This window comes from Rhineura floridana, chromosome 4, assembly GCF_030035675.1.
Source record: "Rhineura floridana isolate rRhiFlo1 chromosome 4, rRhiFlo1.hap2, whole genome shotgun sequence".
NCBI lineage: Eukaryota > Metazoa > Chordata > Lepidosauria > Squamata > Rhineuridae > Rhineura > Rhineura floridana.
Window position 1 is genome coordinate 21,418,615 of NC_084483.1, and position 23,911 is coordinate 21,442,525.

The following is a 23,911-nucleotide window of genomic DNA, read 5'->3' on the forward strand; positions in this document are numbered from 1 at the left end:
AGGGATCATAATATTATGGTACTGCTAGGGTTCCATTTGAGTCAAAATTCAACAGACCCAGGGTCCTATGAGTTCCTGGGATTCAAGTAATAAAAAAGTGCTACTGAGCATGTACAAAAAAATTTTTAATCATTGAATAGCCACACATCTGGGATTAGCAGAAAGGCTCTCCAGGGAAGAGGGTGTGATTTTTAAGTGGTTCTACCAAGTATCATTTTTAGAAATTAAGCAGATGTCTTTAATGACAGTCTTATATTTTTGTCTCGTGTCGGATGTGTTATAACTAATAAATAGTTCCAGCTTCTCAATTTGGTTGCTTTCCATTGAGGACTTTCCTCAAAAAATTGTGTTTTAAGAGAAAATTGCAGTTCTGTTAAAAATCATTTCCTTTTTTAGTGCAACCTTTTGAACAATTTTGATTAATTTCAATCTGCATTGCTCTGCTTAATGACAATTTTCATTTCATTTCATTTTGACTTAGCCTATGCATGTTGGGTTTTGCTGATGCTTTAAATAAAATTAAATAAATTAGGGTGAAATCCAAGTGGTATATATGCTGGGCTGAGGGGAGTTGGATGCAGCAGATCCCTGCTATGGGGCAGCTGGCCCAACTCAGATCAGCCAGGGATCTGTTGGAGAAGCCCAGCCTGTCATAGAGAAGCTGGCAGAAGCCAGCACAAAGCCCCCAAAAGGGGCGTGTTGGGGAGAGGCCAAAGGGATGGCAACATCAAGGTCCCATTCTGGATCCTATGGCCACCTGGTCGCAGCATATACTACACTGGGAAAAGGGTTAGTGGAATGGAACACGTTTTTTCTTCTGCTGCACCCTCCCAACGCAGCCAGCGTCATCCCCTCCTAGCAGCTCCTGAATGGCAGCTGGATGTTGTGGCCCCTTTTGCTGGCTCTGCTTCTGTCAGCTCCACTCCTGCCAGCCAACGACAATTTGCTCTGCCAGTTTTTGTAAAAGTAGATGGAAACTTTCAATTTAGCTTTTAACTGAAAATATCTGCCACATTTGTTTGGATTTCTTCTGTCTTTTTGAATAAGATTTAACATATCTCAAGAAGACTGAACACCTTTTCCCACAAATATGGCCCAGTGGTGACAACCTTCCTCTAGGACGGAAGAAGAGATCGGTCTCTCTGGAAGACTGGCACTCCTACCTGAGAGAACAGTGTTACCCAAATACTTGCCAAAATGATGGTATTTGTGTAAAGGTCAAAGGAAAAACAAACTGCAGGTATCCTTTTTTTTAATGACACCTTTTTCTTTCTCAAGTATGTGCTGCATGATCCACAACAACTTCAAAATCTGTTTGGTCTTTGTTCTGCAAGTGTTCCAGCCCTTTGTTATTGTACTTTTACATAGGATAAGATCTATGCCATGAGAGGCTAACCTTTTTTGGGATGAGGGCCTCAATGAGCCATGACCAGCTCTATTGGAAAGGCATGTCAAGTGAGCATGGTCAATTTCTTTTTCTTTTTCTTTCTTTTTTTTTTAGGACAAATTTGGAGGAGAGGGATCTCATGAAAATGATTTGGATTAAAGGATCACAGCAGAGGACCAATGGGATTGGTCAGCAAAAAATACTTCTTGAGCGATGGAGGGGCACAAAAAACATTTTTGCATCACAGTGCACATCTATGGGAGCAGTGTAATTAAAAAATAATAATTGCAGGGTCCGGTCACATATAATCTTTTAGCACCATGATATTTTTCAGCAGTATCTATCTATATAAGCTAGCTAGCTATGTCTAGTGGGCACACAAGAAGCCTCGGGTGGGGGCACATATGGATTAGCCACTCCTACTATATGAGAAAGATTGATTAATGTGTGGGTGTTGAGGGAGGTACTGGAGGGCACAAGCCCACTCTCCCCACTCCATCTATGTTATAAAACTCAGATATTAGTTTCATGCTCTGTGCTCTCAGGTTTCTATGTAGCCTTCCCTCAAGGGGCTGGAATACAGCAAAAACATAGAGAGGCACCAGCTTTGGACACCCTGCAGCCACACAATGTATTCTTTGTTTCCCCCACCCCCAATTAAAGTTTGGAAAAGTTACTTTTTTGAACTACAACTCCCATCAGCCCTAGGCAACATGGCCACTGGATTAGGCTGATGGGAGCTGTAGTTCAAAAAAGTAACTTTTCCAAGCTCTGAATCTCAGGTCTGGCTTTGGTAATCTCAGTAGTGTCCTATGTCTCCTCTTTTTCCTCAGTTTGGACAAGTAAGTCATTCAACGGTTGCAGTGTAATTGATAATTAACCATGCTAGTGGAATGTCTTGTTTGAAGGCTTTCAACCGTGCTTTAGTTATAATTTTGTGCTGCCTCACTAAAAATAAGTATGTGTTAATATCATCCAAGTCTGACTTGCCAACAACCTTATAAAATCCAAATTCCAGCTCCAAACTGTCTATTACCTGGAGTTCCTGTTCACATTAATGTTATCTCTGGACAGTCTTCAAAGAAGCTTCTTGATTGTTCACTTCCATTTTATTTATTTATTTTTATTTATTTAGTTTCATTTATAAACCGCCCATAGCCAATGGCTCCCTGGGCGGTGTACATCAAACAATAATACAATAAAACAATAAATCAACAAATCATTCAATATTTTAGTTGTAAATTGTCATAGTGGAAAAAGCCAAGTGTCATAATGGATTTCCCACTCCTTTTTTACAGGTGTGCTGCTAGCAACATCTTCTTCTACACAGGTGTGAGATGCCAGGTAGCACATGTCCATTGGAACATCCTTGGCCTGTTAGCCACTGGAACCATAGCACTAACCATAGTAATTGTTTCCATATTAGCTAGGCAATAAAGTTTTTTTTACTAGAATATAGTTTTAGGATGTGAATTGTGCTGTAATTCCAACTAACGTTTGACTTGATAATCTGAATATGTAAAACTGCTAGCATGATAACCTTGTATCAGCTCAGGCATATACTCCAAAAATGGGAGCCAAACTGAGGCTAGTATGCAGTGATTTGTGTTTACCTTGAGATAATGAATTTTAGTTGTTTGAATATGAGGACTTCAGTCCTTAGAGTGCAAAATGAAATGTCAATGTCCTCTTCAGGAACTCTGGGAATGTCTGTGTAAAAGTAGTTTGTTGAAATATGAGAGGTGCCTGGTTTATAAGCCAGTGTTGGCTTTTGTTTCTTAGACTGTTTCCATTGCACAATGCTTTTCTGGAGGCAACTTCCCTTCCTCCTAAAATTTTTGGCTGCTGTTCTTTGTAGATGTGTAGTCCTTACCATCGAAGAGGATAAAAAAAGAGTTACTTGTTAGTTACCATTCCAGCCTACCAGGTAAATAAACAAGGCTGGCCTGTATACTCATAAGCAGATCAGTTAGCAGGGTTGGAACGGAAGTGACAACCTGCATCTTTTGCTGCCAAGTTAGGGCTCATCCATACTTCTGTTAATCTGCGATGTAAGCCCCTTGTGTGCCCATTAATTCCTCCTCTTCTATATGATGTCGGCCTTCCTGTACTTTCCCCCTCCTTAATCTGCAGTTTCTCATACTATACTGCAAAAAGGAGAGAAAAAGCAATCTAAGGAGGGGGTCAGGGTTGCTTTGCCTCGAACTATCCTATGTGGGTGGTTCTGACGCCACCTGTCCACTATGGACAATCACTATGGTATGCTTTGATTTGGATTCCTGCATTGAGCAGGGGTTGGATTCGAAGGTCTTATAGGCCCCTTCCAACTCTGTGTTTCTGTGATTCCTCTTGGGTTCCTATTAGCTCCATCGCCCTCTCTCTTTTCTGATCTGAGCCAATCAGCAAAACACCCTATGCCGGGAGGGGAGGAAAGGAGGGGTACTTTTCAAACAAAAAAGAGCACACCTACAAGTCAAGATGAAGAAACAGTTTGATTAGAATATAAACAAAGTGCTATGCAGTCAAGTTTGGACTTTCAGCAGACCACTGCAATAAGGAAAATGTGAATTTTTAGTATGGCCTAGAGATGAAGCCTGTGTAGATTAAATATAGATTAAATTTGTGATAGAATGTATGGTAAAATAGTTATCTATAGAATGTCAAAGAGATTACGATGTTTAAAACTGGGAAGGAAAAATCAATTGAAGAAATGGATGCATTTACTAAAGACACCCTTACCTTTTCAGGTTTTTATCATTAAAAAAAACTTGTTTCTGGTTTTGTTTGCTTAAAAATACACTCTGTGCTTATCAAAACTATGCCTCTTCTCAAACATTTATGGTCTCTGTGGGTGTGAATTAAGGCATCTTGGAGATAAAGCTATTTTAGATGTTATCACGAAAGCACCGGACATTCTAGTTGGGAAGACTGTACAAGCTGCATAGGGTTCCAAGTACACCTCCCGTTTGGACCAGGTTTAGAGGGAACAGAATGTTTGGTGGCCTCCTCCTCAGTCTGATCTAGTGGCAGTTAACAGCAGCTCCTGAATTTCTTTGTGGCATCTACCATTATGATCTGCCTTATCTGGCATGTAGAACAGAACCACATGAAGCAGCTTTGTTGTCACCACAACTGCGTAGTTCAAGAGTGAACTGTAGACATGAAAAAAATTAACATATAACAATTAAATGGCTATCTATAGTTGGTTTTTTTTAAAGGAATGGTTAAAGAAAAGGCAAGGTTTACTGTGCAAGCATCTTTTATTAAGTATAACCTTAAATAAATGTTTGTGTGTATATATAATATATATTTACATGTATACAGAAAAATTAGAAATTTCCACGTGGTAGTTTACATGACAGACATCACGATCTTATTTTTCTTTTTAGCAGAAGTCTCACTGGATTCAGTGAAAGGAGAGCCTTGATATAGTTACTTTAAACCTGGAGGCCCTCATCCCGGCCCTTGTGGTCACCACAGCAGTTCTCTCCCTTGGCACCCACCAAGGCCCCTTGGCCCCATTTTGTTTGTTTTCTCTTGGGCTGCTCCTGGCAGCCCAGTCCTTCAGTGGTACACAAGATGCCAGAAGTGCCTTTCTAACACCTCTAGCAGCAACAAATGTCTTCTCAAAAACAAAAGGAGAAAAAACAGAGGAGAAAACCTGCTGCTGCTGCTGCCGGGGGGGGGGGTGAGGGGAGGGAAAGCAACAGGACCTGGGTAGATTTTTCCACGAACTGCCAGTGCCGAGGATCCTATACTTTGTGTGGTGGGTAGGTTTTTTAAAAAAATTATTTGCCTCCTGGCATGGTCTTGACCCAGAATGGGACTCCTGCAACTGTGTACTGCAAAAGATGGTTCCATTGAAAGAAAGGAGGCTTAATTGCAATGAAAAATGCAGGTGCACTAGGTCAGATCCAGATTGGGTCTGTGGTCACACTAGTCCCTTCAAAAATAGCCAGAATGGTTTTTCTGTGTTTTGAAGTAATTGTGCCCTCTGCTGGCCACATCTCCCTTCTCCACTGCTGATTTTAGACCTTTAGGACTACCCACAGCAAAGCGTCGGGCCAATCACGGTCTCTGCTTAATCCTACAGCAAAGAGTTTCACTGGCCACACCTGGAAGACAAACGAGTTGATCTACCAATCAGTTGCAAAATCTGTCTGAAGCTGAATTTGTAAGAAATGCACTCAAGTTGATCTGACTAGGGGTTAAGGGTAAAAAGGGGTGGAGTTGAACTAGCGCTGTGTGCCCGTTTTCAAAACAGAGAGGTGGAGATGCATGGGAACAGGCACAGCAGTAAGTGCATCTCTACTCTAGAACTCTTGAGTGGAGCAAAAGATTAAAAACCCTTAGTCCGCCCCCCAGGGTCCCAATGCCAATTAGCCCCCTATGTCTGCAATTTGGCACTGAAAAAGGCCATTTCAATGGGGCTTTTTAAAAAACAATGTAAATTGCAACTGTTTGACTGTGTTGTGTGTTTTGTTTCTCTGAACATCAGTTTTCCTCCGTGAAATGTGTATTTTGTTTTGATTTGTGAGGGCAAATATGTTGTTTAGCATTGTCAGCTCAAGCCTGACCTGTGTTATACTCAGTTTCTTGGCCAAATTACCCATTCTTTATGACTCGCAATAATAGCCTCATAGTAGCCATTTTGTAGTCCTGTTCTGTGACAGTTTTTCCAAATGTGCCCACACATACAAAGAGGTTCAGTAGCCCTGCTTTAAATGTTAGAAAATTAATACACAAATGTCCCAATCTAGCGAGGAAGATACTTTTTTAAAAAACGCACTGAGGTCGCTTGATGCGTATTTGCTGTGATTGGGGCATTGCACTCTGTGAGCTGCGGCTACCAGTTGTTATGCACATGGCCCATGCCTACAAATGGATTGGAACAACTATGAAAAAGAACTGAAGGACTAGTAGAACTGTGGAAGCAGAGGGCATGCAGCACCTTACAACATTAGAACCTGTTTTTCCTCTAGCATAAAGCAGTTATTAAAATTAAATCTTCCAAACATCTGGGATATTGAAGAAATAGTCTATTAAACTAATATGCCACAGTTCTTTACATCCTATGCAAAGTCAGTGTTTCCATTGTTCAATTCTTTCTGTGCTTATTGCTTGATCAGGGGAAAAAAGCCTAAGCTTTTTCATACATGCATTCTCAAGTCAGCAAAGAATATGCCTTTGAAGTATTTTCTGAGGATGAAGAAGATGCTGATTCTGTAGAAGAGACTTGGTATTTTCCTGTAGGGGAAAAAAAAAGATATTTTAAGACTGCTGCTCTGTTAACATGTGTATAAGGCACAGATTCCCCCCCCCCAATATACTTAGCTGTCTCTGGAATGTGCTGCTTTTTCCGATTTAGGAGATCAACAGCATACAGCTAAGCATTAAAAGTAGTATTTTAATTATTAGTGCTAGTAAATCACATTGAATTGTACTGCAATAATTACTACAATTTCATTGCAGTGTACAGTATTCTTTGCAATTTTCATCTCACGTTAGGGATGGGATCCATTGTCCAGTGCCTCTCTGAAAGCATTGCATGACCTAACAAGCAGTATCTATTTGAGCTCATTCTTTGTCCGCTATCCATTGCTTTTACCTGTCCAATTTTTTCTTCTCCCAAAAATATCAATATTAACAATGACCTTTTTGAAAGTAACTATCAATATTTTGAAAGGCTTCACATTCTCATCGTCCTCTCCTATTGGCTTGCCTCCTCCCCACTTGGAGCTTGGATAATGCGAGTGGAAGAGTGATGGCAGAGAGAGAGAGAGACTTGTACTGCTGTGCTTTGAGTAAAATCAATAAAAGAAAAATATGTCAGAGAGAATATTTAAGGGGAAAAATCCAGTGTCAGGGAAAAGCTGCTGAAGTACAGAGCAAATACGATAATTCCACAAAGATAGATAATATGCAACCATTTTAAAATTCAGAGCCAAATCCAAATTCAGTGGAATTCTTGCCCATCTCTATCTCACATACACAGCAATATTCTCTTATGCCTGACTGAAGGGGGGGGATGTCAGCGGTTTGATTAGGTGGCGGTGTCCCTCGGCTCAGCTGTCCCAGCTGCACCTGTTGCAAATGGAATGATGATATAGGTGTCACTCCATCAGCACTGACCTCCTCCTTCCTGCTGCCAAATGTGTGTGTTGGAACTCCAACAGTAGCCAGCGGATGACTCTGAAATGGGTTGTTCTGAAGGTCGGGCTGAGCCAATCCAGGATTTGTTGAATTGCATATAAGCTGATCTGGGCCCAACTGCTGCACCAGTCTGGAGTCAAGTGCAGCCATCAGGTCTGGATATGGCCCAATCCTCCTCTCCCTGCTCAGCTGTTGCTGCTGCGAGCAGCAGGGCTGCCAATACAGCAGTGGCCCTGCTGCCCTGTAAAGCTCTGCCCTTATTCTGACAACAGGAGTTAGGCCAAGCTGCTCAAGGCAATCCATGCTGACAGTGTTGTACTTGGCCCCCAACTGCTTTTTGGGGCTGATAATAACCATTGTTAAGTTCACCACACCCTTTCCTGGTGTGGTTACACTGGCCCTAACCCTAACCATGTTCTATACATCTAGCTTCTACTGCAATTTGGCTTGTTATGATACCACAGGAATGTGGTATTAATATACCTATATCTAGGACTGATTACTAGCTTAGAAGAACATTTTACATTTGTAATCTACCTTAGAATAACATTTTAGATTGGATTACTACAATGTACTTTCTGTGGGGCTGACCATGGGCCTGGTTCAGAAGCTCCGGCTGGATGCAATGGCCAGACTGATGCTGGGGCACATGACGAACAACATGTGACACAATTGTTAAAACATCTGAACTGGCTACCCATCCACTACCAAGCCAGGTTCAAGCTTCTTGTATGCATTTACAAAGCCCTGAACGTAGGTGCAGGGTACCTTAGGGATCACCTGAGCCCTAATATCCCTTAGCTTGATCACTGAAATAATCTGCTGGAATTTAATTAGTTATCCCCCGATTTGGTGAAGCTCATCTGACAACAACATGAAAATTAACCTTGAGCCCAGTCCTATGGATTGCTCTGCTGATAGAGTCAGCAGGTACCTTCTTTCTGATTTTTAAATTTTAAACACCTGCTGAAAACTAGCTAAATGGATCAACAGGTGGATCCACAGTTGGCAGCAGAATCGAACTCAGAGTGCTTATTACTGGTTCCTTCTCAGTGAGCGGAGTACCACAGGGCTCTGTCCTAGTACTCTTCAATATTTTTATTAATGACTTGGATGCAGGGAATGCTTATCAGATTTGCAGATGATACAGAATTGAGAGGGATAGCTGATACCCTGGAGGACAGAAACAAAATTCAAAGTGAATGGGAAAGGCTGGAGCACTGGGCTGAAAACAGAATGAAATTTAATAGGGATGAGTGCAAAGTAGGGGAAAAAAACCAAATGCACAGTTATAAGATGGGGAATATTTGACTCAGCAATACTACATGCAAGAAGGATCTTGGAATTTTTGCTGATCATAAGCTGAATATGAGCCAACAGTGTGACATGGTTGCAAAAAAAGCAAGTTGCATTAACAGAAGTATAGTTTCCAAATCGTGTGAAGTACTAGCTCTCCTCTCTTTGGTCCTGGTTAAGCCTCATCCTGAGTACTCCATCTAGTTCTGGACACTGCACTTTAAGAAGGATGCAGACAAACTGGAACAGGTTCAGAGGAGGGCAACAAGGATGATTAGGGACTGGAAACAAAGCGTATGAGAAGAGACTGAAAGAATCAGCTAGTTTAGCCTTGAGAAGAGGGGCGCTATGATAGCCCTCTTCAAGTGCTTGAAAGGTCACACAGAGGAGTACCAGGATCTTATTGTCAGGATACAGAAGAATGGGCTGAAGTTACAGGAAGCCAGATTTCAACTGAACTTCAGGAAAAACTTACTGTTAGATCGGTACGACAATGGAACCAATTACCTAGGGAGGTGGTGGGCTCGCAAACACGAGGCATTCAAGAGGCAGTTGGACAGCCACCTGTCAGGTATGCTTTAATTTGGATTCCTGCATTGATCAGGGGGTTGGACTCAATAGGACCCTTACAGGACCCTTCCAACTCTACTATTCTATGATTCTATGTCACCATGCTTATACCAACAATTGAGAAAATAATTTTCTGCAATAGTTAATTGATTATTTTAATTTTTTATATGGTTTTATTCTGTTTTTCTATATGTTGAAGGCATATCTGAGACTTTCTCAAATTTGGGGCTTAAGACTGGACCTTACAATTTGAAATACGTTGGCTTTACGAACAGACTTTGGTCCCTGCCACCTTCTGCAGATTTTCCCAACACTGGAATTTAAACCACTTTGAATATTACCTCAGTGTCACCACTGCTTCTGCCACTTTTGCTCTCTCTTCCTGCCCCCAAAGTGCCTGCTTTCAGAGTCAGGGCTTTGCAAGTTGAAATTCCCCTTAATGATGTCTGCAGAAGCAGCACCAGGCAGGAGAAGAGATTAAATTGATAGGGGAGCCTCTTATTTATTTATTTGTATACCGCCCCATAGATGAAGCTCTCTGGGCGGTTTACAGTAATTAAAAACATTAAAAACAAATATACAAATTTAAAACACGTCATTTTAAAACAATTTAAAACACAATTTAAAAAAATTAAAACACATGCTAAAATGCCTGGGAGAAGAGGAAAGTCTTGACCTGGCGCCGAAAAGATAACAGTGTTGGCACCAGGCGCACCTCATCAGCAAAATCATTCCATAATTTGGGGGCCACCACTGAGAAGGCCCTCTCCCTTGTTGCCAGGCTCCCAGCTTCCCTCTGAGTAGGCACCCAGAGGAGAGTCTTTGATGTTGTGTGTAGTGTACGGGTGGGTTCATGTTGGGAGAGGTGTTCCATGAGGTATTGTGGTCCCAAGCCATGTAAGGTTTTATAGGTTAAAACCAGCACCTTGAATTTTGCTCGGAAACATACTTACCACCCCCCTTTCCATCTGCTCCTTCCTCCTTGCTGCTTCAAGGCTTTGAGAAAGAGAAATCCTTTCACACACACAATCAAAAGAAAGGGGAGGAAGAGGACAAGTAGTGCAAGGAGAGGGGGACATGCTGACTCCTTGCAAACAGCTGATGAGCCAAAGCAGAGAGGCCCATACGACTTCATGTGGAAGACTGCAAGTGGTGGGGGGGGGGTAGGCAGCTCCTTTTGCAAGGCTAGCTACAGCAGCAATGCTAATAGCAGGACCAGAGGCAGCAGTCAGGGAAAGAAAGAGCCTGCCTGTCACTATCTCTTCTCTCTCATACACACACATGGAGGGGGAGAAAGAAGAAATGAAAAGGACACAAACAGTAGAGGCTGCAGAGGAGAAGGAGGCAGGCAGGGGTGAGATGGGGGAGGGAGAGGGGAAAAAAGAGCTCTTTAGTGAGAGGCACTTGGATTGCTCCTGGTTCCTTCTGGGCATTTCAATGAAAGAACAATAGGAGGGAAAAATAAAATGATAAAAGGGAAGAAAAGTGGAAAATAAATGAATGCAAACCATAACCGCCTGCACTATCCCTTGCACTATTTCTGAATCAGAGCACCAAACGGACTCCATCACGAAGAGGTTGTAATGAAAATTGTTTTGTGAGGCCTGCCTAACAAGTGTTATATTAATGCCATAAGTAAATCAATCAAACAGTATATGCAAGGAGTGCAAGTTTCGTCTTACAAGTCACTGAAATGACCAACCTTACAGGTCAAAATTTAAAATTACATAAGGAAGTTGGACCTTTATCACCTACCTGCTTTGCCAAAGAGGTTGTTTAATGTTTTTGAGAATGGAGAACTGATGGAAAGCATAGGAGCTGACATGCCTTGGGATGTTGACTGTAACATAAAAATACATATTTAATAAAGAACAATTAGCATTTTCTACAGAACATGGCTTTTATTTGATTATAGTTTTACTGTAGTAATTGCAGAAATACAAGCGAACAAAATAGCACAGTACTTCCATGTTTAATTTTGAGGACCTAGAAAAGCTGCATGTAAGCGGAGCCACTGCCTTTTGCCGGAGGAAATCTTTGACACCATATCCCTTGTGCTATTTCACTTTTTAAAACTTTTATTTCTACTTGTGCTAACCTAAAGGTTTGCCGCAGAGAATTTTCTGCTCATATTTTGGGGCAAAATGGGGGCCAATCACCTCACCAAATATTGGGAGCAGGGGACTCAATATTTGGAATGAGTGCAGAATTCAACAGTGGTCCTCACATTGCTGTTGAGCCTAGTTTAGGTATGCTGTGGGCTATGTGGCTGACCAACCCATCACTCTCTACGGCAGCAACACAAAGCTGGCACTGTCTCAAATGAAGATGCTTCATTTCTGGGTAAAGGATGATACTGGGCTATTGTTCAAAAGGAACTCAAGTTGTAGAATCACACTAGTAGCAGAGCAAAGACAGGCACAGAGAGGAAAGACATTCTCAGTCACTGACAGCATGGCGAAATGGCAGGCAACTTCCTTGGAAAACCACATTTGGAGAACTGGTTCAAACCAGTTGCCATTTCTGTCCCCACTGCTGCTATGGGCTTTCCATAATGACACAGAAACAGGAAGGGTATGTATGCATGTGCATAGCCTGAACACACAGGTATAGCCCACTAGGCCTCCTATTGTTGCAACTGACAAGCGGAGAGAACCAAGGGCATTCTTAGAGGGTGGCCCAAGAGGGCTGCATCCTGGGTCTTTCAGATTTTGGTTCTTTGGGGCTGGAATGAAGGCAAGGGGGGCACTTAGATTGAGCCACATTTACGGAAGGAGATTGAAGGGTAAGTTCAAGGTGAACTCCTGGAGAGAAAGAGGGGACAACTGGCAGAATGTCCCAGGTGAGGGCTAGAGGGGCTAAGCAAATTGGACTACTGGCTACTGTACTATATATTAAATGTTTGGACATGAGCTGGGAGAGAGTGACAGGAGCAACTGCTCTGTTGGTGGCATGTCTTTCACCACCCCACCTTCAGGAATAGGAGCCTTGAGTACCAATAAGGGTAGATGAACTGAACAGCAGCAGCACAGAAAAAGACTTCTGGATCCTTCCTTGATTTAAAACAAATAAATCAAACTAACAACTTTCAGCTGCTGAAACACCTTGTGGCCACTTGAAGTGTTTGGGCCATATTTAGGGGAAAACTGGCAAAACTGTAAAGTAACCTACCAAACATAAAAGGATCAACAACAAAACCCGTACTTGAAATTAACAGCACAGACAGTTACTGAATGGTCAGGAATACTCCATACTTTGAATCTTCTACTTTAGTTTTTATTTCAGATTGTAAGCTGCTTTGTGGAGAGTTCCTCAAAAAGCAGAGTGTGCATTTTAAAATGAATAAATATAGGAAAATGTAATAAAAACATATTAAACCATACAGTATCAATACCGTAAAAAAAAGAACTAAAGCCTAGATGGAGTAACTGTAACAACAGTATCATTAAGGCTGAGCAGGCGGTCCCATTATGCGAGTGGAACTAGTGCAATGTTGGATAGAACCCAGAGTCTATAAATGTCTTGAAAATGAATTCATGGAAATTAACATTAAACTCAGAGTTGTAAGAAAAAGTTTTGTGAAGCACCTAAAACCAGACAAGGAAAAACAAAAAGTGTCATTACAGGAATGAATAACAGGACAACATAAACATAAGCATGACATTGTAAGAATTAAAGCAAATGCAGAAGAATTAGATAATCAGTAAAATATGCATTGCAATTAAGAGGTATTTCAGAAGAATTAGACAGTCATGATGTAGACATTTTGGATCAACATTTTAAATAAACTTTAGAAGTGGAACAGGATTGTGCTGTCAAAATAAACATTTAATACAGAACTCAGGTTTTGCTCTTAGATGAAATGTGCCTCAAACTTATTTGTTAAATTTCTTAGTTTCTGGGTAAAGCAAAACAGAAGAATCTGGGTGGGTAACCCTTTCAAAATTAATGATAAAGAAATTATAGTGTAAAAGATTCATACCCAGGAATATTAAAGAGAGGAAATGTTTAGCTATATGTCTGCAAGAAAGGAGAATAAGGCATTTCAAATTAAATGTATTCATGGGAAATGAATAGTGCAAACTACAAACAGAGCCAGACAATTATTGGAGATAGTAAAAGATGCCTCACACAACAGCCCTATGCATGTGCTATTTGTGTGTAAGGCAGAACCATGTACAAAATGGAGTGGGCCTGCAGTTTAGTCTCATCCTCCTATATTGTGTGTTTTTCCCTCTAACAATGTCACATCACACATTTTTGTATAGAAAGCCCAACAGATGAGATCCTACTCATATGCAAGAGGTTCCATGTGATCAGGACACCTACACACCCAAGCGTCCCAATCATATGGAGCCCCTACACATGAGCAAGAAGCTGCACATGGGCCTTTCTATATAGACAACAGCATGCCCAACATTGTCTGAAAGCATAGCCCTGTACACTATTATGCCTACAACATGAGAAACACAGTGTTTATCACAAAATCCTGTTTGCTGTGGGGAACTCTCTCAAGCAACCAATCCAGCAGGTTTCAACTTTGTTGTCTAACAGCTGGCAAAGAATACAGCCAAAGCATGGCTTCCCTTCCCAATGCACTATTGAAAAGTGTGCTTAAAGGCCCCCAATTGTGCACTGGAAGATGCTTCTCTACCTACCTCCCACCTGATGTCAGATATGATAGGTGTGGGGCAAGTGCATGCGGTTTGGGGAAAATGGCCTCATGGGTCAAATTTGTACCCGACAGGCCAAATCTGGCCAACAGGCTGGAGGTTCCCCACTCCTGACAGAGAAAGATTGGCAAAGAGGTATGATGGGAGAGGGCAAGAGGTGAGTTGGGGTAGCTGCCTTGCCCTCTGCCCCACTAGCTCCAATGGGCACCAGCTGCTGTTCTGTGCATATAATTTACTCTCACACATTGCTCTAGTGCAAATGTAAAACAGCCTTTTCATTAGTAGTGGGTTTGGATCCAACCCATTATTTATGCCTTGAAAGAATATTACCTTTGTATGTTGTGAACGCCATCTGGAGAGGGAACACTTATTCAGCACAGCTTCTCGTACCTGCACATTTGAAACAAGGAAAAATAGTCAATATCAAATAATCTCTGGAATTTAATACAATAAAACAACTATAAAATTGTGATAATATTCCTTTCCTTACCTTCCTGTCAGAGAGGGTTCCAAGCAACAGAATGAATAATCCCTGAAAAATATTTTTATATATTACACACAATTATAACATACACCCTAGATATTAATGTACATTCAGATCTTTAGAGTACATAGGATCACTCCAGTGTAATTCCAGAGGAAGAGCATTTCTGAATTCCAGTTGCCAGAGAGTATGGGGAAAAAACATGGACAATGAATTTGTGGCCCAAGGAGAAAAATAAAGGTTTGAATTAAATTTCAGGAATTACAAACAAATCCTGATGCAGACCTTGAAACAGATGACAAGAGCCTGCAGTGCAATCCAACTACTGAGTTCCAGTTAAGTGTAATTAGGACGGCAATCTTAGTTGCCATAGGTGACTTTGAAATCACAGTGTTGAGATTTTAGGGATCAAGGCTGGCAGCCATTACAAGGCTTTGGTCTATATGCATGAAAATTTGTTAGGCATGGAAATATATATATGGTTTTATAGTAAACTGACCAGGAGAAACAACAAAGCCCAATATAATTTATGTGGAAAAGCAGAGAAAAATACGGGGGGTGGCAGACAGAGTTAAAGAAAAAAAGGTGAAATAAAACTTTGGCCTCTGATTCATCCACCACCATCATGCAGCCCTTGACAGCCCCCTAAAGGAATGCTGTCCTCAATAAAATAAAGGTTCCCCACCCCTAGTCTAGGCCATCCAATGGATTCCTCTGAACAAATGAGCATTCTGTGTGTGTGTCACTAGTAACAGCATTCTCAACAGCATATTTGTAAGAAGTAAATCATTAATTGCTTATAAAGTAGAATATTACCCTTGTATCCTACTCATACAAATATGTGAGGACCTAGGAAGTATTCTAAGCAATCTCCTTTTTAGCAAATCATTGGGTTTACTCCAAGGCACAATTTAAATGACCTGGAATGCAGCAGTTTAACATTCCCTCATGTTAAAGACAGCATTGCATTAGCACATTTACTTGACAGGGATATTGCAGAGGAACGTATTTCAAAGACAACCCAAATAACTTCTCCTTGAGTCTCCATATTGCATCAGGAGAGGAATTGGGGTTTGGCCGTACTTGTAATTGAGTCCTCTGAAACTCAAAGTTCTCAGTGCTGAAGTACAAGTTCAGTGACATGTAAAATAGCTATGTGAATCATCTCTCAGTGTATGATAGTATGGATTACAGTGGCATTGAGGAACCCCAGGAAAATGTTGTCACAAGCAAATGGCTGGTATTGTTGATCTACTTACCTGAAAGGCATTGAAAAGGGTAAATAAGTCATGGAATACTCTTGGGCTTCTTGGGAAAACTGTGGCAAGGCCAAACACCCAGGTGAGGCCTAACAATGGTGTCAGAACACCAATACTCTTGGCAATACGATACAAGGAGCTCTTTTCTTCACTTATTGATCTTTCCCCAATGGAACGTCTTGGTATTTTTGCTATGACCACAATGGTAACAATGGTATTAATAGCAACAATGATCATGGCAGGAATAACTAAGGCCAAGAGAGCCCTGTTCTCATCCCAGTTGAGTAAGCAGATATTTTTCCTTGTGTAATGTGGATGAGTGCTGGCTGTTGTGATAGTTGATATAGCTAGAGGGCAAATGTATCCCAAGCAGAACCCTAAAGCTTTCATGATCGTCTTGCTAGTATTATGTAAAATAAAGACTAAGTGGTAGAAGAGCATAAGGCCCAAGGTGAGCATCCAAAAGAAGACACAGAGGTAGAAAAAGTGAATGAAAAATGTTGCTGCTGTGCAGATCCACTTCTGATCCAATTGCTCATTTTTGTCATGCATTGCTGCAACAACAATAAACCAAATGTCTGCAATCAGGAGAGAAAGTGCAATGTTCAGTATACAAACATGGCGCATGTAGGATATTCTTGTTTTGGTCACTGATTTCCATACAACAAGTTCTATTCCGATGCAGACCAGCAGACTCAATATGGAAATGCTAACACCAATGTAAGAGATATAATCCCATTTGTCCCATGAGTTTTCATGACTAGGAGACATCAAAATGGAGAATGAAGTCAAGTGATTACAGGAACAGGTGACACTGTCCCCATTGTCTTCGCTTTCACAGCCAGCATGGTCCCAGCCTCCACCATTGCCTGAGAGGCTGAAATTCCAAAAGACACACTGAGGATTTTTCAGGGTCTTGTTATTCTTTTTAAATGTCATGTTGATCAGGAAATCTTCACTTAGGTTGCTGCAGGCACTCATTACTGTTGTCAACACCAAACCATTTACCAATCCATTTGTCTTGTTGTACTGTGGAATAATATGCCCCAAAGTTGAGTAAGCCACACTGATGATGGTGAAGTTTGATTTTCCAGTTCTAATTTTCGCTTCATCAATTAGCACAGTACCACTGAGGTCTGAGGGTTTGGAGAATGTAAAACTTTTGTTGTAGTCTGAAACATTGTTTTTGTCAATGACTACACCTTTGAGCTGAAGACTGTCATATCTGATGGGAGGAATAGTACTGTTAATAGGTCGGAGGGACCCCGAAAATTGTTCCACTGAATCTAGCAATCGAGAACTTCCATTCTTAAAATCCTTCCAAGTTTCTGTTGGACTGCTGATAATGGTATCTACTGTGGACAAAAAATTCTGCAACAATAAGAGAATAAAGAGATAACACTGAAGGCTGGTAACAGAATTATCAGTGTACATTAGACATTCCAGTCACTTGCCAGTTAACCCTAATCCACCTACCAACTTCCAACTGGAAGGCCAAGAGGCTGAAGACTCAAGCGCCTCCCATATTTCAAATAAAATTATTTGATACAGATGACATCTATTCAACAATGGATCAACTAATGACTCCATCAGTATCCCCACAAGTCAGACAACTCTGCTGTAGGACAGTCTGAAGTCCTGCATAGCAGAGCCACCCATTTGTTAAATCCCTTCTGTGTCAAAACTGGAACTTTGCTCTGATTTACTCATTATTATTTAGGAAAAGTATCAGTCTTAACTAAACTTATTTAAAAAACGCTGGTATAATAATTTCCCTTAATTCCATATCAAGTCTAATGTTTTTTCCATTTTCTTCCTTTCTCAATGCTACCTTCCATTCTGTCATGCCCTGTGTTTGTCCCTACCTGCCAGTTTCAAGATAGAAATTGTCATACTATGCAATATCTTGAACAGATTCAATGGACAGTACTTTGCAGATCCAGTGGTAGCAGTGAGGAAACATTTAAGAATAATTTATGCTGTAATTGGTAAATGCCACCCTGAAAAGGGTACCAAATGCACTCTAGCCACTGTCTGTCCTGCTTATGTCCTCTACAGACCAGAGGATGTGTGACAGTGCAGCAACAGAAGACATTAATTTTCATACTTTTTATAGACAGATTAATCTGCCATGACAAGCAAAATGGATTATCTATGATTAGGAGCAGTGTAATTTATTGGCTAGATATTGGAGTGAATAGGGCATGCCTTACATTATGCTCAGCTTGTGAGCTCCCATAACCATATAGAAAACTCTGGTGCAAACAAAATGCTGAAGAGGGACCCTCTAGCAAACCAGTTCTTATAATATAATCAGCCATGACTGTTTGGTTCACTGCCCCTTATGCTTCTGTTAAAAATGATGCCAATGTCCTTCTAGTGTAAATAAAAAGAAAGGAGTTTTTGACCTACAAAACTTTCTGTGACTTACTTCCATTGTTGCCTGCTTTGCATCTACTGGTACGACGGAAATCAAATTCAGGATTTCCACGACAGCTTCCAGGTTGGCAGCTTTAGTATTTATATTTTGCTGCTCACCCTTGATGGTATGGTTCAGACGAATGAGGAATTCAGGCAAATTCTGCACTGACTCAGGACTGGTCACCAACAACTAGAATTAAAGTTAAGTATGTTAAAAACAGAGCAAATTGCACACGGCTTTTGCTAAATCAGAGAGAAACACATGCTGAGAAATAAATTCTAGTAGGAAAGATGAAAAGATGCAGCAAGTCGTCTTGCTTTACAAAAGTAATTTCCTGGTTGGACAAATGGCAACTTCTGGAATTGCTAACTTTTCCTGGTACGGCTCCTATTACTTTAACAGCTATATGACAGAGAGACATTGAGCAGGCCAAGATTCTCATTGCTCTCTCTTTGATCAATGAAATGGGATGGAAGAGGAGAAAAGGCTGGATTTTATATTTAATGGGAGCCTTACCCCAAAAAAAGGTAGAAACCATGATCACGTGTGCAACTCAGTGCTAAATCTATTTCCAATTCAATAGCTAGATTTTACATCAGATATGTAGTTTTGTGCTGATACAGCTGGTCCTAAAGCAGCTTAACTGCCATTCTTCCAGAAGAGGTTCCAGAATGGGGATTAATCTTGCAAATGAATCATTCAGCTATCACAACCATGACATTGCCACAGGTTCTTTTAACACAAAATGGGACCTTGATGCAGGTGACATTGTGTGAATGCAGCACAAAAGCATGCAGGAGCCACACTGAATCCCACAACATATCTGGAAGCACCCTTAGGCCCATCTACACTAAACATGCCTTTTTAAATAGTCATGGTTTTCCCTAAAGAGTCCTGGGAACTGTAGTTTGTTAAGGGTGCTGAAAGTTAGTAGAAGACCCCCATTCTCCCCACAGAGCTACAATCCCCAGAGAGGTTTAACAGTCTATCCCTCTTAGCAGGAAATGTAGCTCTGTGGGGGCAATAGGAGTATCCTAACAACTCTCAGCACTCTTAACAATGTACAGTTCCCAGAATTCTTGGGGGGAAGCCACCAATGTTTAAAGTGCTATGATTCCACTTTAAATGTATAGTGCAGATGGGGGCCTGTTAGAGTGTAGGTGAGTTGTCTTCAACCCAATGCTCACTATATCTCAGGGTCAAACTAGATGAGATGTCATTCATACTGTTAGCCTTTGCATGAATTTTAAAAAATAAATAGGCAGTGAGGAGCTGATTCTGATCAGGAGTGTTATGGGGCATAGAATCAGACACACACCCCTCGCCCATGGTTCCAATTTGGCTCCCCTACCCCTGCACTTCTAGACAAACATGGAAGAGCTAACAGTACTTGAGCAGAAGAGCAACCACTTCTGTGCGACAGAATTGGGCTGATTTGAATCTGATCTCAAGGGGGGGGGTCGAGGCAGCTGGTCCAAGTATGTCAGATCGCTCCAAGTTGGTTCCAACCGATTTGAATTTCAAAACCCTCACTAGGAAGACAGCCTGTCCCCAAAGAGTTGTAAACATCACCTTATAAGGGGAACACCAGAGTGGGGAGAAGGGGAGGAGGTGAGCTGGACTTTGCTCACTGACAGCTCTAGCTTCTAATCCAGGGCTAGACCCTCAAAGAACATTTTCCAGGGCTTGGGGAGAGGGAGAAGTGTTAACACTAGCAGCTTGTTCTCATTGTCTTTTACTCGTTAGTAAATTCTCTGAATGTCCAAAAGAAGTGTATGGCATTTGTTTAGCTTATCTTTTGTTTATTCTTCAGTACACAACCCAGCTTCTCATATATATATATATATATACCTGATTGTTTACCATCCTTTCCCAATCAATCCTATTCTCAGCCTTATTCTAATAAAATAAAGTAAGTTTGTTGGCTGTGTCTTACTCTTACTAGTTACTTAAGCAATGTCACTTCCCTTATCCCCCCCCCAATTTTGGCCAGTTTTTTTAGGTTAGGTCTGCATTTTATTTATAGCTGTGTTTGATTTTCTGTGTTTGTCTTTATTAGTAGTGTCTTGTGCATGTCAGTCAGTCTTGTGAGTACACTGTACAGTCCAGTACACAAGCAGCACATACAGTCAATGTCTAAACCATAAATCTTAATGCTGAAGTGCCTGAAGTTCAGACATGACTGCCACTCAATTAGCCATGGATAAATACTGAATCTGTTCTAGCCAAATGAATGTTATATACTTTGGGCTTCTGCCGGGAGGAAGGGTGGGATATAGATCAAATAATAAATAATTAAATAAATATACTTAAATTAAATAAATAAATAAATATAAGGCCGACTGACCAGCTGAACTAACTTCCAGGCAACATGTGTAGAAATGTAGCCTCAAAAAATAGAGGGCACAAAGGGAAGTTTTTACCTCAGCAGAATTAAGAAGTTCATTAATGGGGACAGCGAGGCAGCTGTTTCCAGCAGCAGTCCATTCTGTACGTTCACACTTATAGGTGATGTTTCCTCTGACATGGTTGCTGTCCAAGCAAGGCTTTGTAATCACAGCTCCATTCTCTCCAGAACCAATGGCTGAAGAATTACATGTTATATTCTTTACTGTGGAAGAAAAGTGAGGAAGTCTTTTCTCTTGATATAGCAGGACACCAGCAGTGCAGTGCATATTCAACAGAGTTATAAGCAATGCATAATATATATACATATATACAGTAAGTGAGTAGATATTCTTCAGGGAAAGAGTAGGATTCTAATGCAGGGGTGGGGAGTTCTGGCCCACAGCCAGATTTCATCTGGCCCGTGGCACTGATCCACCCTCTTTAGGCAGCTGTCCCAAGAGTGCTTGCTCCTACACCGGATGTTTGCCTGATTTCCCTTCCTGACCAGAAACAAACATGTTGAGTGTAGCAATTTTGCTCCCATGTTTGCTTACAGTAGAATTCTCTGCCATTCCCTAATCCTGAGAGAGTGGCAGGAGGGAGAGAAAGAAGAGAGGCTCTGCATACTTTTGGCTCTAGCTCCAGGCCCCCATGGCTAAACATCCTGGCATAGAAGAGTTTCCCCATCCCAGTTATAATGTTCCATATTTAGACGCTCATCTAAACCTTCCTTTCAAAAGTCTTCTGGTAGAGGAGATGGCAATCTTCATTTTACTGTCAGTTATCGTTTTTATTTTTCTTACATTTCTGTCCCACCCTTTTTCCAGCATGGAATTAATGTAGTTCCCAGGCAGTCACCAATCCAGGCACTGACCAGATCTTCATGCGCCTTTAGACAAGGGTGTATTGAGAGTTACCAGGGTTCTACCCAGATCTTGGCATGGCACCCAGTTTACAGCATTAATGGGAATGGATTCTTTCTTTCTTTCTTTCCTTTCATTTTAATAAAACCTAACCCTAGTAATGATATCAGGCAAAACATTCAGTACAAAGCAATCCTGCACCAATGTAAATAGAATCGACCAAGAAAAAGGAGCAGGCACAGGCCAGGCCTTTTTTGGTCAACTGTCAATACTATGTGTAATACTCTTTGCAAAATCGTGCCAACCCCCTCTTATGAAGGGGATGAGCTCTGTGTGCATGCATAGTGAGAGCTGATGGTGTGGTGGTGGGAATATTGAACTGTGTCAGAGCAGACCCAGGCTCTAATCCCCACTCATCCACAAAGCTCACTGGATTTTCTTGGCCAGTCACTCCCTCTTAGTCTAACCTACCTCACTGGGTTGTTGTGAGGATAGAAATGGGGGACAAGGGACAAGTACTTCATGCTGAGCTTCTTGGAGAAAGTTCTCAAAAGAGGCTTCACAGCACTAGCAGAAAGGCAACCAGCACCACCCTTGTGGTTCCATCATCAGGACTAGGAGTGCATAATGTGGGAAGAGTTTTAAGAACCCTCACCCCCCCCCAATCATCTTGATGAACCCCTCCTGAAGCTATTAGCCCAAAGGCATCTTCCCTTTCCCCTTTTCTCGAGACTGAAGTTAAAAAAAGAACCACAGAACCTGAAGTGATGCATTTAGCAGTTTGGTTCTTAGTGTACAGACATGTACACTACACGTACAGACAAGACACATATGGGAGTGGCTCTATTGGAATTGTATTTTCACTTTGCATCTTCCACGTTTGATGATTGGCCAAAGTGATAAAGATTGATTACAATTTATTTGAAAAATAAATTTGCCTTCAAGCCAATCCCAACCCTATGAATAGGGTTTTAATGGTAAGCGGTATTCAGAGGTGGTTTACCATTGTCTTCCTCTGAGGCTGAGAGGCAGTGACTGGCCCAAAGTCACCCAATGAGCTTCATGGCTGTGTGGGGATTCAAACCCTGGTCTCCCAGGTCGTAGTCCAACACTAACCACTACACCACACCTGTAAAATTCTGGCTGGGTGGCAAGGAACCTTAAATTTGTTTGGCTATGTAACATTTTGTAGTAAAATAATTTCTTTTAGGATGTTGCCTATTCTTTGGCTTGCTTCGGCTCTAGCACTTTCATTGATGTGCTTTTCCCCCTTCCTGCATTTCTTACCAACATGTCTAGTCTGTAGAGGGATAGTGGCCTTCTCAGATCAATCCTGCCCATGAGGGGCTGTCTTGGCAACAAAGAACATTGTTTAGCATGTGGAATCTAGGTGCAGTAGAGCTTTTGTTCCTTAGTTCACTACTAGCAAATCACAAATACTTTACAGGTTTCTGTTGATCATGGTGCCAAGTTCTCAACTAATACAGGAAAGCCTCATCTATGGTGCCAGTTAGGCAAGTCATTATTGAAAATACAGCATCTTCCTCTTAGTTATTCCTTCTCTTGTAGGATTGCTCCTGTGTGAATTCTTCTGTGGAATGCTAAAGTATCCCAACAGGCCCGTTTTATGCTTTCATCTTGCATGTGGTCCAGTTTATGACCAACCTTCTGACCAACCTCTACCCCATCTGAAATCAGAATACATCACAGAACCTCTTGCAGGACATTACTGAACTTTGGGTTTTGTTCTAATTTTGTGTGATGATGGGAAGAAGTGGCTAGTGGGATAGTGCTGTTCACCTGGCTTCTTAATGCCACACATCACTGCAGTGGGCAGCTACGTGCAGGCATAACGGCAGAGCCAATCTGCCACTCTTGCTGCTGTACCCATACCATATTGAGCTCCCTGATGCCTTGCCTCTCCCCCTCTCGGTAACTGGCAGTGATGCATTGCATTGGAAAGCCAGGTGAGCAGCACAGCCCCACCAGCTGCTACTGGCTCAGAAGCAATGTGCCCAGTAACCTGAATGGTCTCTGTGATGTTCCTGCTTATATTGTAAATATGGCAAGTGATGGTTATATAGAAGATATACGGTAAGTAGAGTGAAAGAGGAGGGGGGAGTACATGAGCAGTAGAATGCTGAATGATTGGCTGAGCGTTTGAATGGCTGGGAGTATAAATGGAAGAATGCCAGCTGAATCTGGGTGGTGGTGTTTAGAAGGTGTAAGGAGGTGGTGAACTGAGAGGTGGAGAGGGAGGTTGTGTGAAGGTTGAGGTGGTGTTTAGAAGGCGTAAGGAGGTGGTGTTTGGAGGTGTTGTTGTTGAGAGTGAGTCGGAGTTCTGAGGCAATTAGTAAGAAGTCAAGTACCTAACAGAATATAGATGAAACCATATGCTTGTGAAACATTCCTTCAG

General features: G+C 41.5%; 2 protein-coding genes across 6 annotated transcripts in view; one reads left to right on the forward strand and one right to left on the reverse strand.

Moving 5' to 3' along the window:
- The window catches only part of MEP1A (meprin A subunit alpha), a 54,437-nt gene extending 50,352 nt beyond the window's left edge, over window positions 1-4,085 (forward strand). The window contains exons 11-12 of the mRNA XM_061626199.1: window positions 1,048-1,240; window positions 2,686-4,085. Of these exons, the coding sequence (XP_061482183.1) occupies window positions 1,048-1,240; window positions 2,686-2,824 (332 nt within the window). The 3' untranslated portion in view covers window positions 2,825-4,085. The remainder of the gene's footprint in view (window positions 1-1,047; window positions 1,241-2,685) is intronic.
- A 557-nt stretch (window positions 4,086-4,642) lies between these two features.
- The window catches only part of ADGRF5 (adhesion G protein-coupled receptor F5), a 71,255-nt gene continuing 51,986 nt past the window's right edge, over window positions 4,643-23,911 (reverse strand). For all 5 annotated transcript variants that reach the window (XM_061622624.1, XM_061622627.1, XM_061622626.1 and 2 more), the window contains 7 exons: window positions 20,668-20,855; window positions 18,254-18,433; window positions 15,823-17,193; window positions 14,570-14,611; window positions 14,410-14,469; window positions 11,162-11,246; window positions 4,643-6,634 (listed from right to left, as the gene is read on the reverse strand). In XM_061622624.1, coding sequence (XP_061478608.1) covers window positions 6,552-6,634; window positions 11,162-11,246; window positions 14,410-14,469; window positions 14,570-14,611; window positions 15,823-17,193; window positions 18,254-18,433; window positions 20,668-20,855 — 2,009 coding nt within the window. In that variant the 3' untranslated portion in view covers window positions 4,643-6,551. The remainder of the gene's footprint in view (window positions 6,635-11,161; window positions 11,247-14,409; window positions 14,470-14,569; window positions 14,612-15,822; window positions 17,194-18,253; window positions 18,434-20,667; window positions 20,856-23,911) is intronic.